At 38.2% G+C, this 18,758-nt stretch overlaps 2 protein-coding genes across 2 annotated transcripts; one reads left to right on the forward strand and one right to left on the reverse strand.

Moving 5' to 3' along the window:
• The first annotated feature begins 8,279 nt into the window (after window positions 1-8,279).
• Window positions 8,280-9,911, forward strand: LOC104250042 (U-box domain-containing protein 28-like). Its single transcript, XM_009806571.2, has one exon. It carries the CDS (start codon window positions 8,451-8,453, stop codon window positions 9,711-9,713), a length of 1,263 nt encoding a protein of 420 aa, XP_009804873.1. The 5' UTR covers window positions 8,280-8,450; the 3' UTR covers window positions 9,714-9,911.
• A 7,831-nt stretch (window positions 9,912-17,742) lies between these two features.
• On the reverse strand, window positions 17,743-18,525 carry LOC138889829 (uncharacterized). Its single transcript, XM_070173164.1, has one exon. It carries the CDS (start codon window positions 18,523-18,525, stop codon window positions 17,743-17,745), a length of 783 nt encoding a protein of 260 aa, XP_070029265.1.
• Between the last annotated feature and the right edge of the window lie 233 nt (window positions 18,526-18,758).

Raw genomic sequence — 18,758 nt, forward strand, 5'->3', positions numbered from 1 at the left:
GATTATTTTCAAAGTTGTTGTTGAAGTCAGGAGCCCTCCTGAAGAGAGGAATGGCGATTTATTTTCAAAGTTGTTGTTGAAGTCAGGAGCCCGCCTGAAGAGAGGAATGACGTTTATTTTCAAAGTTGTTGTTGAAGTTGGGAGCCCGCCCATAGAACAGAGGCATACAATTCAGTCTTTATATTTCAAGCATTGAAGTTGGGAGCCCGCCCAGATAACAGAGGCATACATTTCAGTCTTTAATTTTCAAGTATTGAAGTTGAGAGCCCGCCCATACAACAGAGACATACATTTTAAGATCAAGTCAAAGGACAATAAAACAGAGGGTTACAATAGGAATCCCCAGTAGGAAACAATAAAAATCCCCAGCACCAGGAAGCAGAAGGGTGCAACAAGAGGTCACAGTACAAACTCAAGTACATGTGTCAAAAGAATAAAAGCACCGGAAGAAATGCAAGCAGACAAGAAAGCAAGGCAACAAAAACAAATTGCAGTCTAGCCTAGCTTCTTGTTTTCTTTTAAGTACGGTGTAACAAGGAGATCGGTAAGCAGTAGTAATAGCATGCAACAACAGTAACAATGCAGTCCCACGGTAGTCCCAGCTACCAAAATTTCCTGAACTACATTGACCTGATTCCTGTTTAGCCCAGGATATGCAGGAAACCTTTGAAGCAAAGGTTCGGTCAAATCTTTTTCAAAAAAAATGCTTCATACGGAGTACTCAGATGGGCAAAAATCGCTCGCTTTATCTTTGCACGAAAACCCTTCGTGTCTTCGGGCAAAGAGGGGCAGCTGTAAGCACGTGATTTTTGCCCAATATGAGAATTACTCCCAAAAAATTCAAAAATAAAATGATTTTTCTTTGGTGTGCAATTTTGTGATATTTTGTGATATTTTGAATAATTATTTGTATTTGTCTGTGCATGTTTATTTGTTAAATTAATAAAAATACAAAAATATGTCGCATTTTGCATGTAGGATTTAATTCTACAATTTTTAGTAATTAAATTTGTTTTACAAAAAAATAAAATTACAAAAATAGGCATCGTTTGCATTTTTAGCATTTAATATCCAAATATACAATTTTATGCTTAATTATTACTTAATTGTGCGTTAATTGTTATTGGGAGTTAATTTGCGCTTTTATAACTTAATTTAGTTCTTAATAATAAGTTAAGTATTTTTATAATTTTGTTTTAGAGAAATAAAAGAAGAAAAGAGAGCGAAAATATAAAGAAAGTCGGAATTGGGCCTCTTCTTCGATTTCAAGCCACAGGCCTAAAAATGGCCCAATCTTCCCTACGACCCAGTCCATTTCGAACTGGGTCGACCCAGTCCATAACCCAACACCCCTATTATCTTACAAACAACACAAAACAAAAGAAAAAAGAAGAAAAAACTCTAAAAAACTAAGAAGTCATCCGCCCCCACCCCTCCTATCTTCTTCTTCTTCCTCAAGCTTCTCCGCCTCCTATGGCTTCCCTTTGCCTTCAACCTCAAGAAGCCATGGCTACACACACACACGCACGTCACCCTCACGACCCCAGCTCAACCAAACGACCTCCGAACGCGACCGAACCAACAACCTTCTCCAACCCCGTCGTTGCTTCGTCTTCGACAACCAACAACCAGTCCGTCGAGCTCCACCATGAAAGCCCACAGTTGAGATTTCCGCTGCTGCTTCTCCGTCGCAGCTGCTTCCCGCGTCCGCCATTGACGCAGCCATTTCTGCTCCTTCACCTGCTGCTCGACGTGCGCTGCTGCCATGGTTGTCGTTGCTGCTGCTATCACTGCTTGGACGCAGCTGCTTCTGCTTCCCCTTCGTCACTTCGTCTGCTTCAAGCAGCCCACACGACCCTACTGTGCACGACGAGCAGCCGAGGTTAAAACAAACCACGCTGCTACGTCGACTATTGCTTCACTTCGGCGTCAACTCCAGTCGAGTTCGCGTACATGGATGAGTTTTGGTCGATGTCGTCGATCACTGTTCGAGTTCGTCGTTGGTTGGTCGTTGTTCGTCGTTTCAATCCGGTTGGTAGATTTTGAGTTTTATTTTATCCGTATTTTTTGTTTTGATATTTTCGAATCTAAAATCCGCAAATGTTTGTTTTGTTCATGTCTATGGTTAGATACTTGATTTTTGTTTGTTGTTCATCGTTGAAATAATTTTCTAGTGTGTTCATGTGTGTTGTTGAATTAATTTTCAGATTTCAAATGGAAATTAATTAATTTGTTTCATGTTGTTATATATTTTCCAGAAAATTATTAATGTTGTTTGAGTCATTTAAATCCGTCATGTTTGTTGTTTTTTTTTAAAAAAAAATAGATTCATTCATGTTCATACTTTGTTTGGATGATCTTGAATCCGAATTTTGTATAGTTTGATTTCTTGTTTATCATTTATGATTATTTCTTGAATTGGTCTCATAATCTTGTTTAAAGTTTAATATAAGAATTGTTTGTTGTAATGTTGTTAGAGTAGTTGATTTTAAGTTCAATATTATTGAATTTAGAAATCTAAATATACTTGTTTGTTGTTGTTGTTGAATCCGAAAATAGGATTGTTTGTTGCTAAAATATTGTTCAATCAAATTTTAGTTGTTCTTTGTTGTTCAATTTGTGTTCATGTGATTTGTTGTTGAAATATTGAAGAAATCATGTTCATGAAATTTGTTGTTTGAACATTGTTAGAAATTAATCATATTGTCTATATTTTGGTTAAGTTTGATTAATTGATGTGTTATAGCTGATGGGTAGTTTGGTAATTTATAGTACTTTCGGGGGTAAAATAGTAATTTGCAATAGGGTCGGAGGGGTAGTTTAGAAATTGTACATTTTGTAATTGTTTATATGAAGCATGGGGGACAAAATGAAATAGGGTGGGTTGTGATATAGTTGTTTAATATAAAAGGGGGACAAGACAAAATTTAGTGGGGGGAATCTTGAATTATTTTATGTTAGGCATGGGGGACAAAATATAATGGGGTGGTGTGATATGTTTATTTAATGTAATGGGGATGAGTGAGAAGATAATGAGTTTGGTAGAGAAAAAGTATTGAAATTAATTGAAGGATTTATGGGATGGGTTATATAAGTAGAAGTCTTGAAATCAAAAAAAAAAGCTACAGACAGAGAAAAAACACAAATAAGAGAAAGAAATCTGAGAAGAAAAGAAGAGAGAAAAAAGGGCTGAACATTTAAGAGAGAGAAAAATTCCGAAAAATATTTAAGCTTTCAAAATAAAAATAAAAACTAAAAAATCTTCTGCTTTCTTTCTTTGTTTGAAATTAGTATTAATGGTTGTTGTTTCATTCAAAGCTTGAAGCTTTTGTTTTTGGGATTACTGTTCTACTGGTTTGCAAACTCTGTTCCTGGGTTGTTACTGCTGCTGGACTGTTGTTGCTGTATTGTTATTACTGTCGCTGATTCTCATCATCATTTTCTTTTGCTTCCAATATCAGGTACATATCTGTAAATTCATGTCATGAAAAGCTTCAACATGGCAAGTAAATGAAGTTTGGAATTATAAGGATGTCTTCTACTCATTTAAATTTTATTAGTTTAAGTTTCAGTTTTGTTTTAGTTGGTTAATATAGTATTATACTTGACATGATAAACTGTTAACTAATTAACCTTCTGGAGTAGTAAATTCCACGATAATCTTATATGTTTTGAGGACTAGTGATGACATTTACTGTTTGAATTGTTGAGATAGGGAACATTGCAGAAAATTGGCCATTAATTAAATCTTGTGATACTATTGGTTAAGCGTAGGATAGTATGGAAATACCAAGAAACTATATTACTAGCATATCTCGTCCAATATTTGATTTTGTTCAAAGCTAGATGATTGTTAGTTGTATTTTGATCATATATGGCGCAATAATGGTTATGTGTATAATCAATAGTTGAAAGGTGAATTGATATAATCCGTTACGATTACAATGTTGGAATATTGCGAACAGGTCATGATGTATGTTTACGTTATATGTGATGTCGTCTTATTAAATCAATTGGTAGATTAGTTCTCTTTCTTAATAACAAATGGCTTAGTTATTTTAGGAACGCGATCAACTCATTTCTTTTAATGTATGAAATAATGTCAATGATTTTTTTTTACAAAATATAGAGTTAGTGTTTGCAAATATTCGCATATGCAGAGAATAAGAATTGGTTTATTTATCTCAAACTCAATCTTCGTAAGCAAAATTAACCAAACGATTATAACCTCGGACTAAAAACAAGTGGTGTAAAAGAAGGATGAGATTTATAGATTGTAACATTTTAAGTCAAAAAAATGTGTAAATAGCGTTTGCTCCAAATATAACAATGAAAATTCTTCGAAAAATATTACTTCGTTTATTAAATCAATTGTTTTCCTAAGTTTTATACGCAATTCGCTTTTTGGGTAGATAAATATTGTATTTACAATAAAAATGGTAGTATTAATCACACGTTGTTTATTTTTATTTATTTTTTACTCTTTAAATTCGAATGGTTTTTGAGGAATATAATTCACACGTAAAAATATAATTTGCGGTTAACACTTAATGAATTGTGAATTCTTTTCAAGGAATTTAGAGGCATCTCAAATAGTGATTCTCCATGACTCTTACATTTAAAAATAGATGGATGCAATAAACATTTGTAGATAATTTATATTACTGTCAAGAATATTTGCATAATTAGGGATGCGTTCGCGTGACTTGATTATACTTCTAAAGGCAATTTGGATTATGCGTTCGCGCAACTTCGAGCAAATTTTTAATAAAAAGAAATTCGTCGGAGGATCTTAAATTAATTTCATAAAACCCGAGATGTGCGGTTCACTACTTAATCATACAAAAAGTGCGAATGTTCTTGATTTTATTTAAAACACAATTTCGAAAAAAATAATTATTTTATAATAAATATATTATCAATATCATTGTGTACACGTACGCGTGACACGATTTTTCACGTTAAAAAATATATAATATATAAAACGAATACACGTATGCGTGATTCGATTCGAAGAAGGGTACCAACACAAATTTCTGTGAACCAAGTCGAGGGATTAGGCAAGGTGACCCTATATCGTCATATATTTTTATTCTCTATATGGAAATGTTATTTAGATACATTAATCACCAAGTAGATATTCACAATTGGGACCCTATTGCTAATGGAAGGAAAAGCCCTTATTTTTCACACCTGTTTTTCGTAGATGACCTTACATTAATGGCAAAAGCAAATAACAAATGATGCCAAGCCATTAAAATGGGTCTAGACTATTTTTGTAGCCTATCAGGACAATGTATAAACGCTACAAAATCAAAAATTCTTTTGTCAAACAACTGCTTGCCACACATAGTTAAGCATATTACCAGTAGCTTAGGTGTTAAGAAAAGTGAATCATTTGGTTCCTATTTAGGATTCCCAATCCTAAACAAAAATCCTAGACAAGCCGACTACCATTTCATAATTGATAAAATGGGGGTAAAACTGGCATCCTGGAAAATCAGGTTTATTAATATTGCGGGAAGAACCACACTAGCCCAATCTTGCCTAAATTCAATCTCAAACCATTATATGCAATATACCCTTCTACCAAAAAGCCCTTGAAAAATATGGGGCATTACTACAGAAAAGAAAAAACTCCATCTAATCAAATGGTCTAACGTTTGCCAACCAAAGTCCAATAGGGGTCTAGGCAATCGTAATGCTAGTGCAAAAAATATTTGCCTCTTAACAGGCATAGCGTGGAGACTTCTCACTAACGCAACAACCCCATGTACAAAGCTTATTATCACCTTGTATGACACTAGTACAGCCAAGAATACACATTTCTTTATTTGAAAAAGTATTAAAAAGGATGAGAGATTTGCTCAAAAGGCATTACTTGGTCACCTCACTATCAAACTAACATGAATATATGGCAAATTAATTGGATACCCAATACAAAAAGCCTTAGGAACTCTATTGAAGGCCCTCTCTCAGCTACTGATTATTTTTTTAAAATTAGGGATATCCATAGCGACCACAAATGGGATCTCACAAAATTCTCTATAAATCTCCCCAATGATATCAAAGAAAATATTTCTAAAGCCAGAATTCGTACGAAGGGACCAATTTGTGACATTCCTATATAGTCCCTCAGTCCCTCACCACAAAGGGCATTTTTACCACAAAATCCTAGTACGATCTAATTGAACCACCGTTAACACAACAATTGGAGTTCAAATGGTATTGGGAATTAAATTGTCCTAATAAGAATAAGTTCTTCTTATGGCAATGCCTCCACAACAGACTACCATGTAGAGCGTATTTAGCCCATATAGGTATTAACATAAATCTCATGTGCCCCATCTGTAAAAGAAATGAGGAGTCCATCAATCACATTTTTTTCAATTGTAAAACCACTAAAAAAAATTTGGAGAGCTTGGGATGGTCAGAATTCTATAAACCAATGAGCAGTCACTGGCTTTTACAAATAAAAGATTTTGATTGCATTCTAAAAGATGACAATATTAATTGGAAATCCTTTTCTCCTTTTGCTCTTTGAAATATTTGGTTGAATAGAAATAGTAATAACCAAAACAATACTGACACTCCTATCAATATCGATCATATGAAGCAAAGAGCAATAGAATTCAAGCTCCTAAATGGAAGTAGTCACAGCCCTATTAAGAAAATGACTATCAATATAAAATGGCACAAACCTCCGAAAGGCTGGTACAAATTAAATATACATGCGAGCTACAAGAATAACAATCAAAAGAGTAACCTGGGAGGTGTATTAAAAAACACAAAAGGAAATTGGGTGGTAGGTTTTACAAAATCTACTTATACAAATGGTTCACTAGAGGCAGAAATCAAAGCTCTCCTTGAGGGACTCCAAACGGCGCAAGAATGGACAATGTTCCCACTGGAGATTGAAACAGATTCCACTGAGGCAATCCATTCTATACAACAAGGCAATAGACTATATGACGATATTGTTAATGAATGCAAGTTGTTAATGCACCAGGAAAAGGAAGTGGTCTTCCGATTCGTCTTCAGGCAAGGGAATAAAGTGGCACGCCAACTAGCAAAGGAGGCTTATGCACAAACAAGGGTGAAGAAGTATTATGTACAACCTCCATCTTCTGTTGAATCTTTTGTAATGAAGGACAAAAGGAACAATGTATTTTTGTTAAGTATTTAGCAAATGATGCTTGTAATGTACTAGCATGCCTAGGTAACTAATGTGTCCAATGGCAGATTTAGGATTTTTATAATATGGGTGCACCACTAAAAGGAGAAAAAAGAAGAAGTATTAAGTGGGATTTGATCCTCAGTCCTCTAGGTAAATAACTTAACATTCAAGCGCACCATTTAGCTTCTTTGGAGCATGAGTGGCAGCAGATAATACTAGACAAATTCTAAAAAAATATCTACATAAAATACTTAATTTGACGGAAACATCATGGGTTCACGGGCCAAGCGGACTATTTGACTTACTGAAATCAACCCAAGAAAATCATGCCCCTTCATTTCAACGCGTAGGCTCCACTTGAACAAACCCGAAAACTTGGACTTCGCTGTCCCGTCCCGTTTTACACGCTTACCCAAAATTCAAATATACTTCCTAATCATCTTATGTCTATCATTATATTATTAATTAAGCCCACTAATTAACATACATAATTGTACTTGATGTTGACCAATTCTTTGATTAATATGGAAATAATTAGTGGCACTTGATTGAGTGCTCCCTAAGATATGCACCTTTTTCTTCACTTCATATAATCTCTATTCTTAAACCTCTCCATACTTACAACAATAAGATCTCAAAAAGCATTACAATATTAAAGATTGATCGGACTTCCTTGGAGAAAATTATCAAAGTGGTCCTTAATTAAGTGGTATAATGTATAGTTGTTGGACTATTTTGGTCCTTAGATATATACTTTACTTTTCAAATATTTGGCGAAATTTAACTGAAAAAAACTGACATATTTTTATATTTAAAATAATTTAATTACAAAGTTCTCATTTTATCATAAATGACATGTTTTTATGGACAAAAAAAATCTTATGGCATTTTAATATCACTAGTTTTAAATGTTCTTTTCCTCCTTTCTTAAATTTCATTTCAATCAAATTACGCTAACTCTGAGTTAGGCACGAAGGGAGTAACATTCGGGTCACTTCTGCACATTTTAATAATCTTACAAGAAAATAAATAAATCAAGAGAAGTTTTTTTTTTTTTTTTTTAAAGATAGTGTGCAATGTACTTAAAAAAACAGCGCATTATCTTAGGTGCATATGAAAAGAAATCCACTTGTTTACTTAAACAAACCCAATATAGTTGACCAAATCGACGTCACCACTTTACACTTTGACTCTCCCTTTATAAGCACAAACACCGTCCACATAACTAGCTATATTATTCCCACAAGGCAGAAAATAGAAAGAGTAGCAAAAAATGATGAGAAATAGGAGAGAAGAATTATACGTTACCGTTCCGAGCCTTTTCCGATGTCCGATATCAATGGACGTAATGAAGTCTCCGGTAAGTCTCTGCACCGGCGTCACATACGATCGTAACTCCATTCAAACTTGGCTTTCCCAAGGCCACAATACCTGTCCCGCCACCATGCAAATCCTTCCCTCCACCGATTTCACACCTAACCTCACTCTCCGGCGACTCATCAACGTATGGCTTCAGCATCAGCCAGCCAACTCACCCTCCGCCGCCACCACGCCGTCTTCCTCCTCCGCCGTCTCAAAGTCAGAAGTTCTCGAAATTGTCAAAAATCTCAACGGCGAGAATCGGTTGAGTTCGTTGGTGAAGATTGCGGAGTTCGTGAAGTATTCCGATGAGAATCGGAGATTTTTTGTTAATTCGAGTGGTGCGATAGCGAATGTTGTTGGCGTTTTGGTGGATTCTGATGTGGTTGAGATTTGTGAAACTGTTATTGCGGTTTTGGATTTGGTTGTATTAGAGAATGGAGTTAAAGAGCAGTTGAATAAGGAGGTTTTGCGGAGCGATCGAGATTTTCTCTCAAAGTTTCTACTGATTCTTCGAAAAGGAAAACTGAGTTCGCGCATTCAAACCGCTCGGATTCTGGAATTCATCGCACTAGACGCCGATTCGCAGCGAAAATTCGTTGAGGATCAAGGTTTACTCTACGAATTGCACGTATTCACCCGCACAGAAACCAACAGGTTCGCGGTCGAGGCCGGTTTATCAGCTCTAATCGCGATCTCAACCACCAGACCAGCGAGAAAAGAGCTAGTCCGGTTCGGAATCGTGCAAACCGTCGGGAAAATCCTTAGCGGTTCGGACTCCGCTAGAGTGGTGGTGGAGAAGTCGCTGAAGCTGTTGGAAACGGTGGCGACATGTACGGAAGGGAGGGCGGCGATAGGGAAGGACGAGGAGTGCTTGATGGCAGTAGTTACGAGGCTCATGAAGAGCTCGAGGGCGGCGACAGAGCACGGCGTGACTGTACTGTGGAGCGTATGCTGCTTGGCGCGTGATACGGCGGCGCGTGAGGTTGTAGGGAAGGTCAATGGGCTGACCAAGGTGTTGCTGGTGATGCAGAGTGATTGCTCCACCGGTGCACGGCAGACGTGTGGGGAATTGGTCAAAGCATTGCGAGTGGTGAATAATAATACTAGTAAGAATTATTCAAAGTCGTGTTTGGCGAGTTATGATACCAAGACTACTCACATCATGCCCTACTGAAAATATATTAAATTAAATGCCACTCCTAATTGTTTTGACTGACCAAACCAAAAGAATCAAACACTAGCTTTCTTTATTAGTATTTGTTTTTAGAAATTGGATTAGGTAGATTCATGTTGTAAATTCAAAGAAATTTCGCTAATGATACAATGACATTAAATTGTTCAATACATCAAAAGCTCATGACTATTATTGTTACTGTAACTGGTTATATTGTTGTTGTCGTTTTCTGTATTGGTGGTGGTATTAGGTGTTTTATTTATTTATGGATGATTTGATGTGTTTATTATCAATAGACGTGTAAATATTGATGAAAATTACTATTAAAAAAATACTTATAGTCAAAGTCGTTTAATAGAACCAATACTCTATAGAGTGCTAAAATTTGTCTCAACTGCTACATGTTGGACTATCCATAAAATCATCAAATTTCAAATAAAAATTTATAAAACAAGAAATACTGTAGGATCATCTCCAGTATGTAAATAGGTCCCATCTACGAAACCTTAGTGTGTTTTTGGCTGAGAAATATGGCAGTTCCAGCTAGCACATCCATTTCCATTATAAGGTTTCACTAATCATGACAGGTTTATCGGTTGACTATGCAATAGTAGTAAAATAGATGAGAAAGGTCATTGAGTTGAAAATTCGCAGTCGAACAAGAGAAAAGTAAAAATTGCATCTATATCAATTTTTTTAAAAGTTTTAACTTGTACCCACTTTTTAAATAATTTCAACAATATTTTTCATCCTCCTTCTCCTCCGTTGTTTTCTTCTTCTTCTTCTTTCTTCTGTTGCTGCAGGTGCTGCTATGAAACTTCAGTTCATGGGATGATTGTCATAAACATGTTTATCAGATTATTTAAAAATAAATTATAAATAATTACGTAAGTTAGTAGACAATAATTTGTAAATATTTTCACGTACGTAAGTTAGTAGACAATGACAATTCTGTTCTTTTCACGTTTATTGTTTCCAAAATTTATGATTTAGATACTGTTGGCAATCTGATTATTTATCTAGTATGTTAGAAAGCTTTTTCAAAAACTTCAGCTTATATAGTGCTGAAGTTTTTACAAATGAACTAAATAACTTCAGCATCTTCTGTTGAAGTTTTTGAAAAAGCTTTATGACAAAATTAATGAATCCAGGACAATAAAACTTTAGCTTTTAGTGCTGAAGTTTTTACAAATGAACTAAATAATTTCAGCATCTTCTGCTGAAGTTTTTGAAAAAGCTTATCCAGGACAAAAAAACTTCAGCTTATTTAGTGCTGAAGTTCTTATAAATGAATTAAATAACTTCAGCATCTTCTGCTGGAATTTTTGAAAAAGCTTAATGACAACTAATGAATCCAGGACAAAAAAAACTTCAGCTTATTATGTGCAATTACAAGCAAAAACTTCAGCAAATAGAGAATAAAACTTCAGCTACTATGCTTAAGTTCAACAATTATAAACAAAAACTTCAGCAAATAGAGAACAAAACTTCAGCTACTATGCTAAAGTTCATCAATTACAAACAAAAACTTCAGCACACTTGGTTCAGCACTTGCTACTTCAGGCCCGTCTATTAGAATGCTGAAGTTTTGCGTGATTGTCTTTGCTACTTTAGCCCCGTATACTGAAATTACGCGAAAACGTGGGTACGTTTGCAATTTTTTTTGCAAAACGGGCACAAGTTAAAACGTGACCCAAAAAGCGGGTATAGATGCAAATGCCCCAAAAGAAATGAAGAAGCAAAATAGAAAAAAAATTGGTATAGGCGAGAATTTCCTCTGACCTAACAATGAAATTAATTTGATCGCAATAGCTGAATCCTCATGGCGGCCATAAGAATAGAGGTAATTCACAAATTCATACACTGATACACAAACTAGAAGAATTATAGTAACACAAAATATTATGTGATCAGTATGTATACGGTAGAAATGGGGGCACCCGATTTCGTTCTTCAATAGAAAAGGTGATATAACGTTGAGGGTCTAGGACGTTGAGCTCGGGGTCGAGGTTCCTTTCCAGTACCGGGGTCGAGGTCGAAATCATTTGCTGAGGTCGGAAGAAGGCATACCTCGAGATAATACCGTTATGGTTCAGTAACAGAAAGAGCTAGATACCCGCAACGACCCCAAAGGATCACGGCGTAAATTGCGGAATGGATTGATCCTTGGCGGTTAGAGAGTTGTCAAATATGATTTCCTACTGTAATTAGAAGTGTACCTTATTTAGGACTCCCCTATTATATATAGGGGAGCCCATTCATTTGTATGGGACTTTTTTGACTGATAAGATAATACATACACTTTATTCTCTAGCTATTTTACTCATTGTTCATCAAGAGTTGCTTTGTAACTTGCTATTTCCACTGTTCCACCTTGAGACTGCCATAGCTCGAGGTCGAGATTAGGCTTGCACACTGGTTTGACTTATTTTATTCTTCAATTTATATATTTAATTCCTTGTTTATCAATTGGTATTGGAGTAAATCACATATCCTTAAAACCACAATATAAGTTTAATTGTTACTCGAATTTTAGGGTAAACAGTTTGGCGCCCACCGTGGGGCTAAGGATAATAGTGATTGTTTTAGTGTTGATTCCGAAAATACACGTTATTTTCACACTTGTTCTTATCAAGAATTTTTGTTCTCAGGTTAAAACATGTCAAACTCACAAAACGCACCCCTGCATGGTAATGATGGTCTTGGATTTCACACGGAAAATGATAACGTAATTGCTCTAGGAGCCGGGGTGCCATCGTCTAATCTCAGGGGAATACCAGTCGTCGATCCAGTCGATGTCAATTCACACATTGCTTTGAATGCGTATTTGGGTGCGGACCCCGAAGGGAGTGTGCGCAGGGAAGGCCGATCTGGTGGCCAAGGAACACAGGGCGTAGGAGACGGGGGATTTAGTATCCAGGTAATATTCGAGATGCTGCAGGCCCAGCAGGCCACTATTGCTTAGCTTCAGAGTCAACATAGAACTCCGAGTGTGGTTGAGCCGAAAATCACTCGTCGTACCGAGCTAGTGCCGGAAAGGTCGAATGGTAACGAATCAGGGACTGGTCCTACAATTATGAAAATGCTCGAGGAGCTCACCAAAAGAATTGAGTCGGAAGAAAAGAAAATCGATGATACTGATAAAAAAGTGAAAACATACAACTCCCGTGTCGATCAGATACTGGGGGCATCCCTGATCTTAAAGGGTCTGGATTCAAAAATATTCATGTAGAAGCCTTTTCCTCAGAGTGCGGCTCCAAAGACCATTCCTAAGAAGTTTAGTATGCCAGATATACCTAAATACAACGGGACCACCGATCCTAATGAACATATCACTTCGTACACATGCAGGATAAAGAGAAATGACTTAGAAGACGATGAGATCGAGTCCATTTTGTTGAAAAAATTTGGGGAAACTCTATCAAAGGGAGAAATGATTTGGTATCACAACTTGCCACTGAATTCCATCGATTCATTTGCCATGTTAGCAGATTCTTTTGTGAAGGCACACGTCAGGGCCATAAAGGTCGCAACAAGAAAATCGGACGTTTTCAAGATAAGACAAAGGAATAACGAAATGCTAAGGGAATTCATATCCCTATTTCAAATGGAATGCATTGAGTTACCACCGGTCACAGATGATTGGGCCATTCAAGCTTTCACCCAAGGGTTGAACGAGCGGAGTTCGATAGCATCATGATAGTTGAAGCAAAATTTGGTCGAGTATCCAGCTGTAACTTGGGCATATGTGCACAATCGATATCAATCGAAGATCAGGGTCGAGGACGGCCAATTAGGAGCCCCTTCCGGTTCAGTACATCCAAATATGTTGGCAATTAAAGCCCCGAGGGATATCAACAGGGAGATAAGGTCGAATAGAGAACGATATCAGCCATATATTGTAGATCGAAGAAATAGTGGCTCGGGGCGCAATCCCTCTCGGAATGATTAAAGAAACGATCGAGGACAAAATTCTCGGGGACTTATGAGCAAAAGTGGTTTTGATAAGCACACTGATCTGTAGATGCACCTCAGTTATCGAAATATAACTTTAGCGTCGATGCATCAGGCATTGTCTTGACAATCGGAAGGATAAAAACTACTATGTGTCCCAGACCCATACAAACCGATCCTTCCCAAAGAAACCCAAATTTGATGTGCAAGTTTCATGGCACGCATGGTCACAATATCGAGGATTGCAGGCAATTAAGGGAGGAGGTATCTCGTCTATTCAATAAGGGCCACCTTTGAGAGTTCCTTAGCGATCGAGCCAAGAATCATTTCAGAGACAAAGACACCAATAGGAAAAGTGAACAGGAGGAACCACAGCATGTCGTTCATATGATAGTCGGCGGGGTTGATATTCCAGAAGGGCCCGTATTCAAACGCACAAAGGTATCTGTTACTAGGGAAAAACGGACCCGAGATTATATGCTCGAGGGCTCCTTATCATTCAACAATGAAGAGGCAAAAGACATTTCTCAACCACACAATGACGCGCTGGTAATTTCTATCTTATTAAATAAAGTTCAAGTTAAGCGTATTTTAGTGGATCCAGGTAATTCGGCGAATATCATTCGATCGAGAGTCGTGGAGTAACTCGGCCTACAAGATCAAATTGTATCTGCAGCTCGGGTCTTAAATGGCTTCAACATGGCTAGCGAAACAACTAAAGGTGAGATTACTCCGCCAATGAACATGTACGGAACCATTCAAGATACTAAGTTCCACGTGATCAAGGGTGACATGAGGTACAATTCCCTACTCGAGAGGCCTTAGATCCACAATATGAGGGCAGTTCCTTCGACTTTTCACCAAATAATGAAATTCCCGACATTGGCCGATGTGAAAACAGTGTACGGGGAGCAACATGCTACAAAGGAAATGTTTGCAATTGATGAGGTAATAACGGTATCAACATTATCAACCTCGGAAAGGTCAAGCATCAAAGGTAAACAGGAAACCAAATAGCAATCAAAACTATCAACCTCGATCGAATCAGGAAAGCAGGAGATAGAAGAAGAAGAAGAGGATTTTCTGACCCCTCGAACCTTTATTGTACCCGAAGACTCCGACGCCACCAAATCAACGGTCGAGGAGCTGGAACAGGTTATATTGATCGAGTACCTCCCCGAGCGAAAGGTATACCTGGGAACAGGGTTAACCACCAAACTCAGGAAAAAGTTTATTCAATTTCTTATCGATAACATGGATTGTTTTGCTTGGTCCCATTTAGACATGACAGGGATCCCACTGGAGATAAAAATGCATCGGCTAAGCCTTGATCTCAGATTCAAACCGGTGAAACAAAAGAGAAGGCCCCGGTCCAAGGTAAAGCATGCATTCATAAAGGATGAGGTAACTAAACTTCTCAAAATAGGGTCCATTCGGGAGGTAAAATACCCCTAATAGTTAGCTAATGTAGTCGTAGTCCCTAAAAAAGGGAACAAACTTAGAATGTGTATATATTACAAGGATTTGAACAAGGCATGCCTTGAAGACTTTTCCACTGCCTAAGATCGATCGCATGATCGATGCCACAACTGGCCACGAGATCCTCACCTTCCTCGATGTCTATTCCGGGTACAATCAAATTCAGATGACCCCGGAAGACCAGGAGAAGACCTCATTTATCACCAAGTATGGAACATATTGTTACAATGTAATGCCCTTCGGGCTAAAAAATGCAGGAGCTACTTACTAATGCCTAGTAAATAAGATGTTCGAAGAACAAATAGGTAAGTCAATCAAAGTTTATATTGATGACATGTTAGTTAAGACTCTGCGCGCAAAGGACCATTTGAAACATTTGCAGGAAATGTTCGAGATTTTGAGGAAATATAACATGAAACTCAACCCCCGAGAAATGTGCTTTCGGGGTCGGCTCGGGCAAGTTCCTAGGCTTCATGGTGTCAAATCGAGGGATCGAGATCAACCCCGATGAAATCAAGGCCATCAAAGACATCACTGTCGTGGATAGCATAAAAGTCGTGTAGAGGCGAACTGGGCGGATAGCTGCTTTAGGCCGATTTATCTCGAGGTCATCGGATCGAAGTCACAGATTTTTCTCTTTACTCAAGAAGAAGAATGATTTCACCTGGACCCCGGAGTGTCAACAAGCATTAGAGGAATTAAAATGATACCTGTCGAGCACACCATTGCTTCATACCTCGAAGGTAGATGAGAAACTCTACTTATACTTGGCGGTGTCGGAAATCGCGGTAAGTGATGTCCTAGTTCGAGAAGACCAAGGTACATAGTTTCCCGTTTACTATGTAAGTCGAACCTTAGGGGAAGCAGAAACTAGATATCCACACTTAGAGAAATTAGCACTAGAACTAATAAGCGCTTCTAGAAAGTTGAAACCATACTTTCAATGTCACCCCATATGTGTGTTAACCACTTACCCACTTCGTAATATTTTGCACAAACCCGAAATTTCGGGTCGATTGGCCAAATGGGACATCGAACTCAGTGGGTATGATATCGAGCATCAACGAGGGTTGATTCTCGATATCATACACACTGAGTTCGACGTCCCATTTGGCCAATCGACCCGAAATTTCGGGTTTGTGCAAAATATTACGAAGTGGGTAAGTGGTTAACACACATATGGGGTGACATTGAAAGTATGGTTTCAACTTTCTAGAAGCGCTTATTAGTGCTAGTGCTAATTTCTCTAAGTGTGGATATCTAGTTTATGTTTCCCCTAAGGTTCAACTTACATAGTAAACAGGAAATTGCATACCTTGGTCTTCTCGAACTTGGACACCACTTACCACATTTTCCAATACCACCAAGTATAAGTAGAGTTTCTCATCTGCCTTCGGGGTGTGACGCAATAGTGGGCTTGAGAGGTATCGTTTTAATTCATCTAATGCTTGTAGACACTCCGGGGTCCAGGTGAAATCATTCTTCTTCATGAGTAAAGAAAAAAATCTGTGGCTTCGATCCAATGACCTCGAGATAAATCGGCCTAAAGCAACTATCTGCCCAGTTAGCCTCTGCACGGCTTTTACGCTATCCACGATGGTGATGTCTTCGATGGCCTTGATTTTATAAGGGTTGATCTCGATCCCCTGATTTGACACCATGAAGCCTAGGAACTTGCCCGAGCTGACCTCGAAAGCATATATCTCGAGGTTGAGTTTCATGTTATATTTCCTCAAAATCTCGAACGTTTCCTGCAAATGAGTCAAATGGTCCTCTGCGCACAGGGACTTAACTAACATGCCATCAATATAAACTTCCATTGACTTACCTATTTATCCTTCAAACATCTTATTTACTAGGCGTTGGTAAGTAGCTCCTGCATTTTTTAGCCCGAAGGGCATTACATTGTAACAATATGTTCCATACTTGGTGACAAATGAGGTCTTTTCTTAGTCTTTTGGGTTCATCTGAATTTGATTATACCCGGAATAGGCATCGAGAAAGGTGAGGATCTCGTGGCTAGCCGTGGCATCAATCATGATATCGATGTTAGGCAGTGGAAAAGAGTCTTTAGGGCATGCATTGTTCAAATCCTTATAATCTACACACATTCTAAGTTTGTTCCCTTTTTAGGGACTACGACTACATTGGCTAACCATTCGGGGTATTTTACCTCCCGAATGGACCCTATTTTAAGAAGTTTAGTTACCCCGTCCTTTATAAATGCATGATTTACCTCGGACTGGGGCCTTCTCTTTTGTTTCACCAATTTGAATCTGGGATCAAGGCTTAGTTGATGCATTGTTATCTCCGGTGGGATGTGTGTCATGTCTAAATGGGACCAAGCAAAACAATCCATGTTATCGATAAGAAATTGAATAAGCTTTTTCCTGAGTTCGGGGGTTAACCCCATTCCTAGGTATACCTTTTGCTCGGGCAGGTACTAGATCAATATAACCTGTTCCAGCTTCTCGACCGTTGATTTTGTGGTGTCAGAGTCTTCAGGTACAATAAAGGTTCGAGGGGTCAGAAAATCCTCCTCCTCTTCTTCTATCTCCTGTTTTCCTAATTCAGTCGAGGTTGGTAGTTGTGATTGCTATTTGGTTTCCTGTTTACCTTTAATGCTCGACCTTTTTGAGGTTAATAACATTTTCTTGGCAGCATGCTGCTCCCCGTACACTGTTTTCACGCCGTCCGATGTCAGGAATTTCATCATTTGGTGAAGAGTCGAAGGAACTGCCCTCATGTTGTGGATCCAAGGCCTCCCGTGTAGGGCATTGTACCTCATGCCACCCTCGATCACGTGGAACTTGGTATCTTGAATGGTTCCGGAAACATTCACTGGCAGAGTAATCTCACCTTTAGTTGTTTCGTTGGCCATGTTGAAGCCATTTAAGACTAGAACTGTGGGTACAAATTGATCTTGTAGGCCAAGTTGCTCCATGACCCTCGACCGGATGATATTCACCGAACTACCTGGATCCACTAAAAAATTCTTAACTTGAACTTTATTTAATAAGATAGAAATTACCAGAGCGTCATTGTGTGGTTGAGAAATGTCTTCTACCTCTTCATCATTGAATGATAAGGAGCCCTCGGGCACATAATCTCGGGTCCGCTTTTCCCTAGTAACAGATACCTTTGTGCGTTTGAATATGGGCCCTTGTGGAATATCGACCCCAACGACGATCATATGAATGACATGCTGTGGTTCCTCATGTTCACTTTTCCCGTTGGCATCTTTGTCTTTGAAATGATTCTTGGCTCGATCGCTAAGGAACTCTCGAAGGTGGCCCTCGTTGAATAGACAGGATACCTCCTCCCTTAATTGCCTGCAATCCTCGGTCTTGTGACCATGCGTGACATGATATTTGTACATCAAATTTGGGTTTCTTTGGGAAGGATCGGTTTGTATGGGTCTGGGCCACCTAGTATCTTTGATCCTTCCGATTGCCGAGACAACACCTGATGCATCGACGCTAAAGTTATATTCCGATAACCGAGGTGCCTTTACGGGATCGTCGTGCTTATCAAAACCACTTTTGCTCATAAGTCCCGAGAATTTTGTCCTCGATCGTTTCTTCGATCATTCCGAGAGGAATTGCGCCCCGA

This window comes from Nicotiana sylvestris, chromosome 4, assembly GCF_000393655.2.
Source record: "Nicotiana sylvestris chromosome 4, ASM39365v2, whole genome shotgun sequence".
In the NCBI taxonomy this organism is placed as follows: Eukaryota; Viridiplantae; Streptophyta; class Magnoliopsida; order Solanales; family Solanaceae; genus Nicotiana; species Nicotiana sylvestris.

Bases quoted from the DNA above. Each gene is read 5' to 3' on its own strand.
- LOC104250042 (XM_009806571.2), top strand. From the start codon at position 8,451: ATGATGAGAAATAGGAGAGAAGAATTATACGTTACCGTTCCGAGCCTT.
- LOC138889829 (XM_070173164.1), bottom strand. From the start codon at position 18,525: ATGTACAAATATCATGTCACGCATGGTCACAAGACCGAGGATTGCAGG.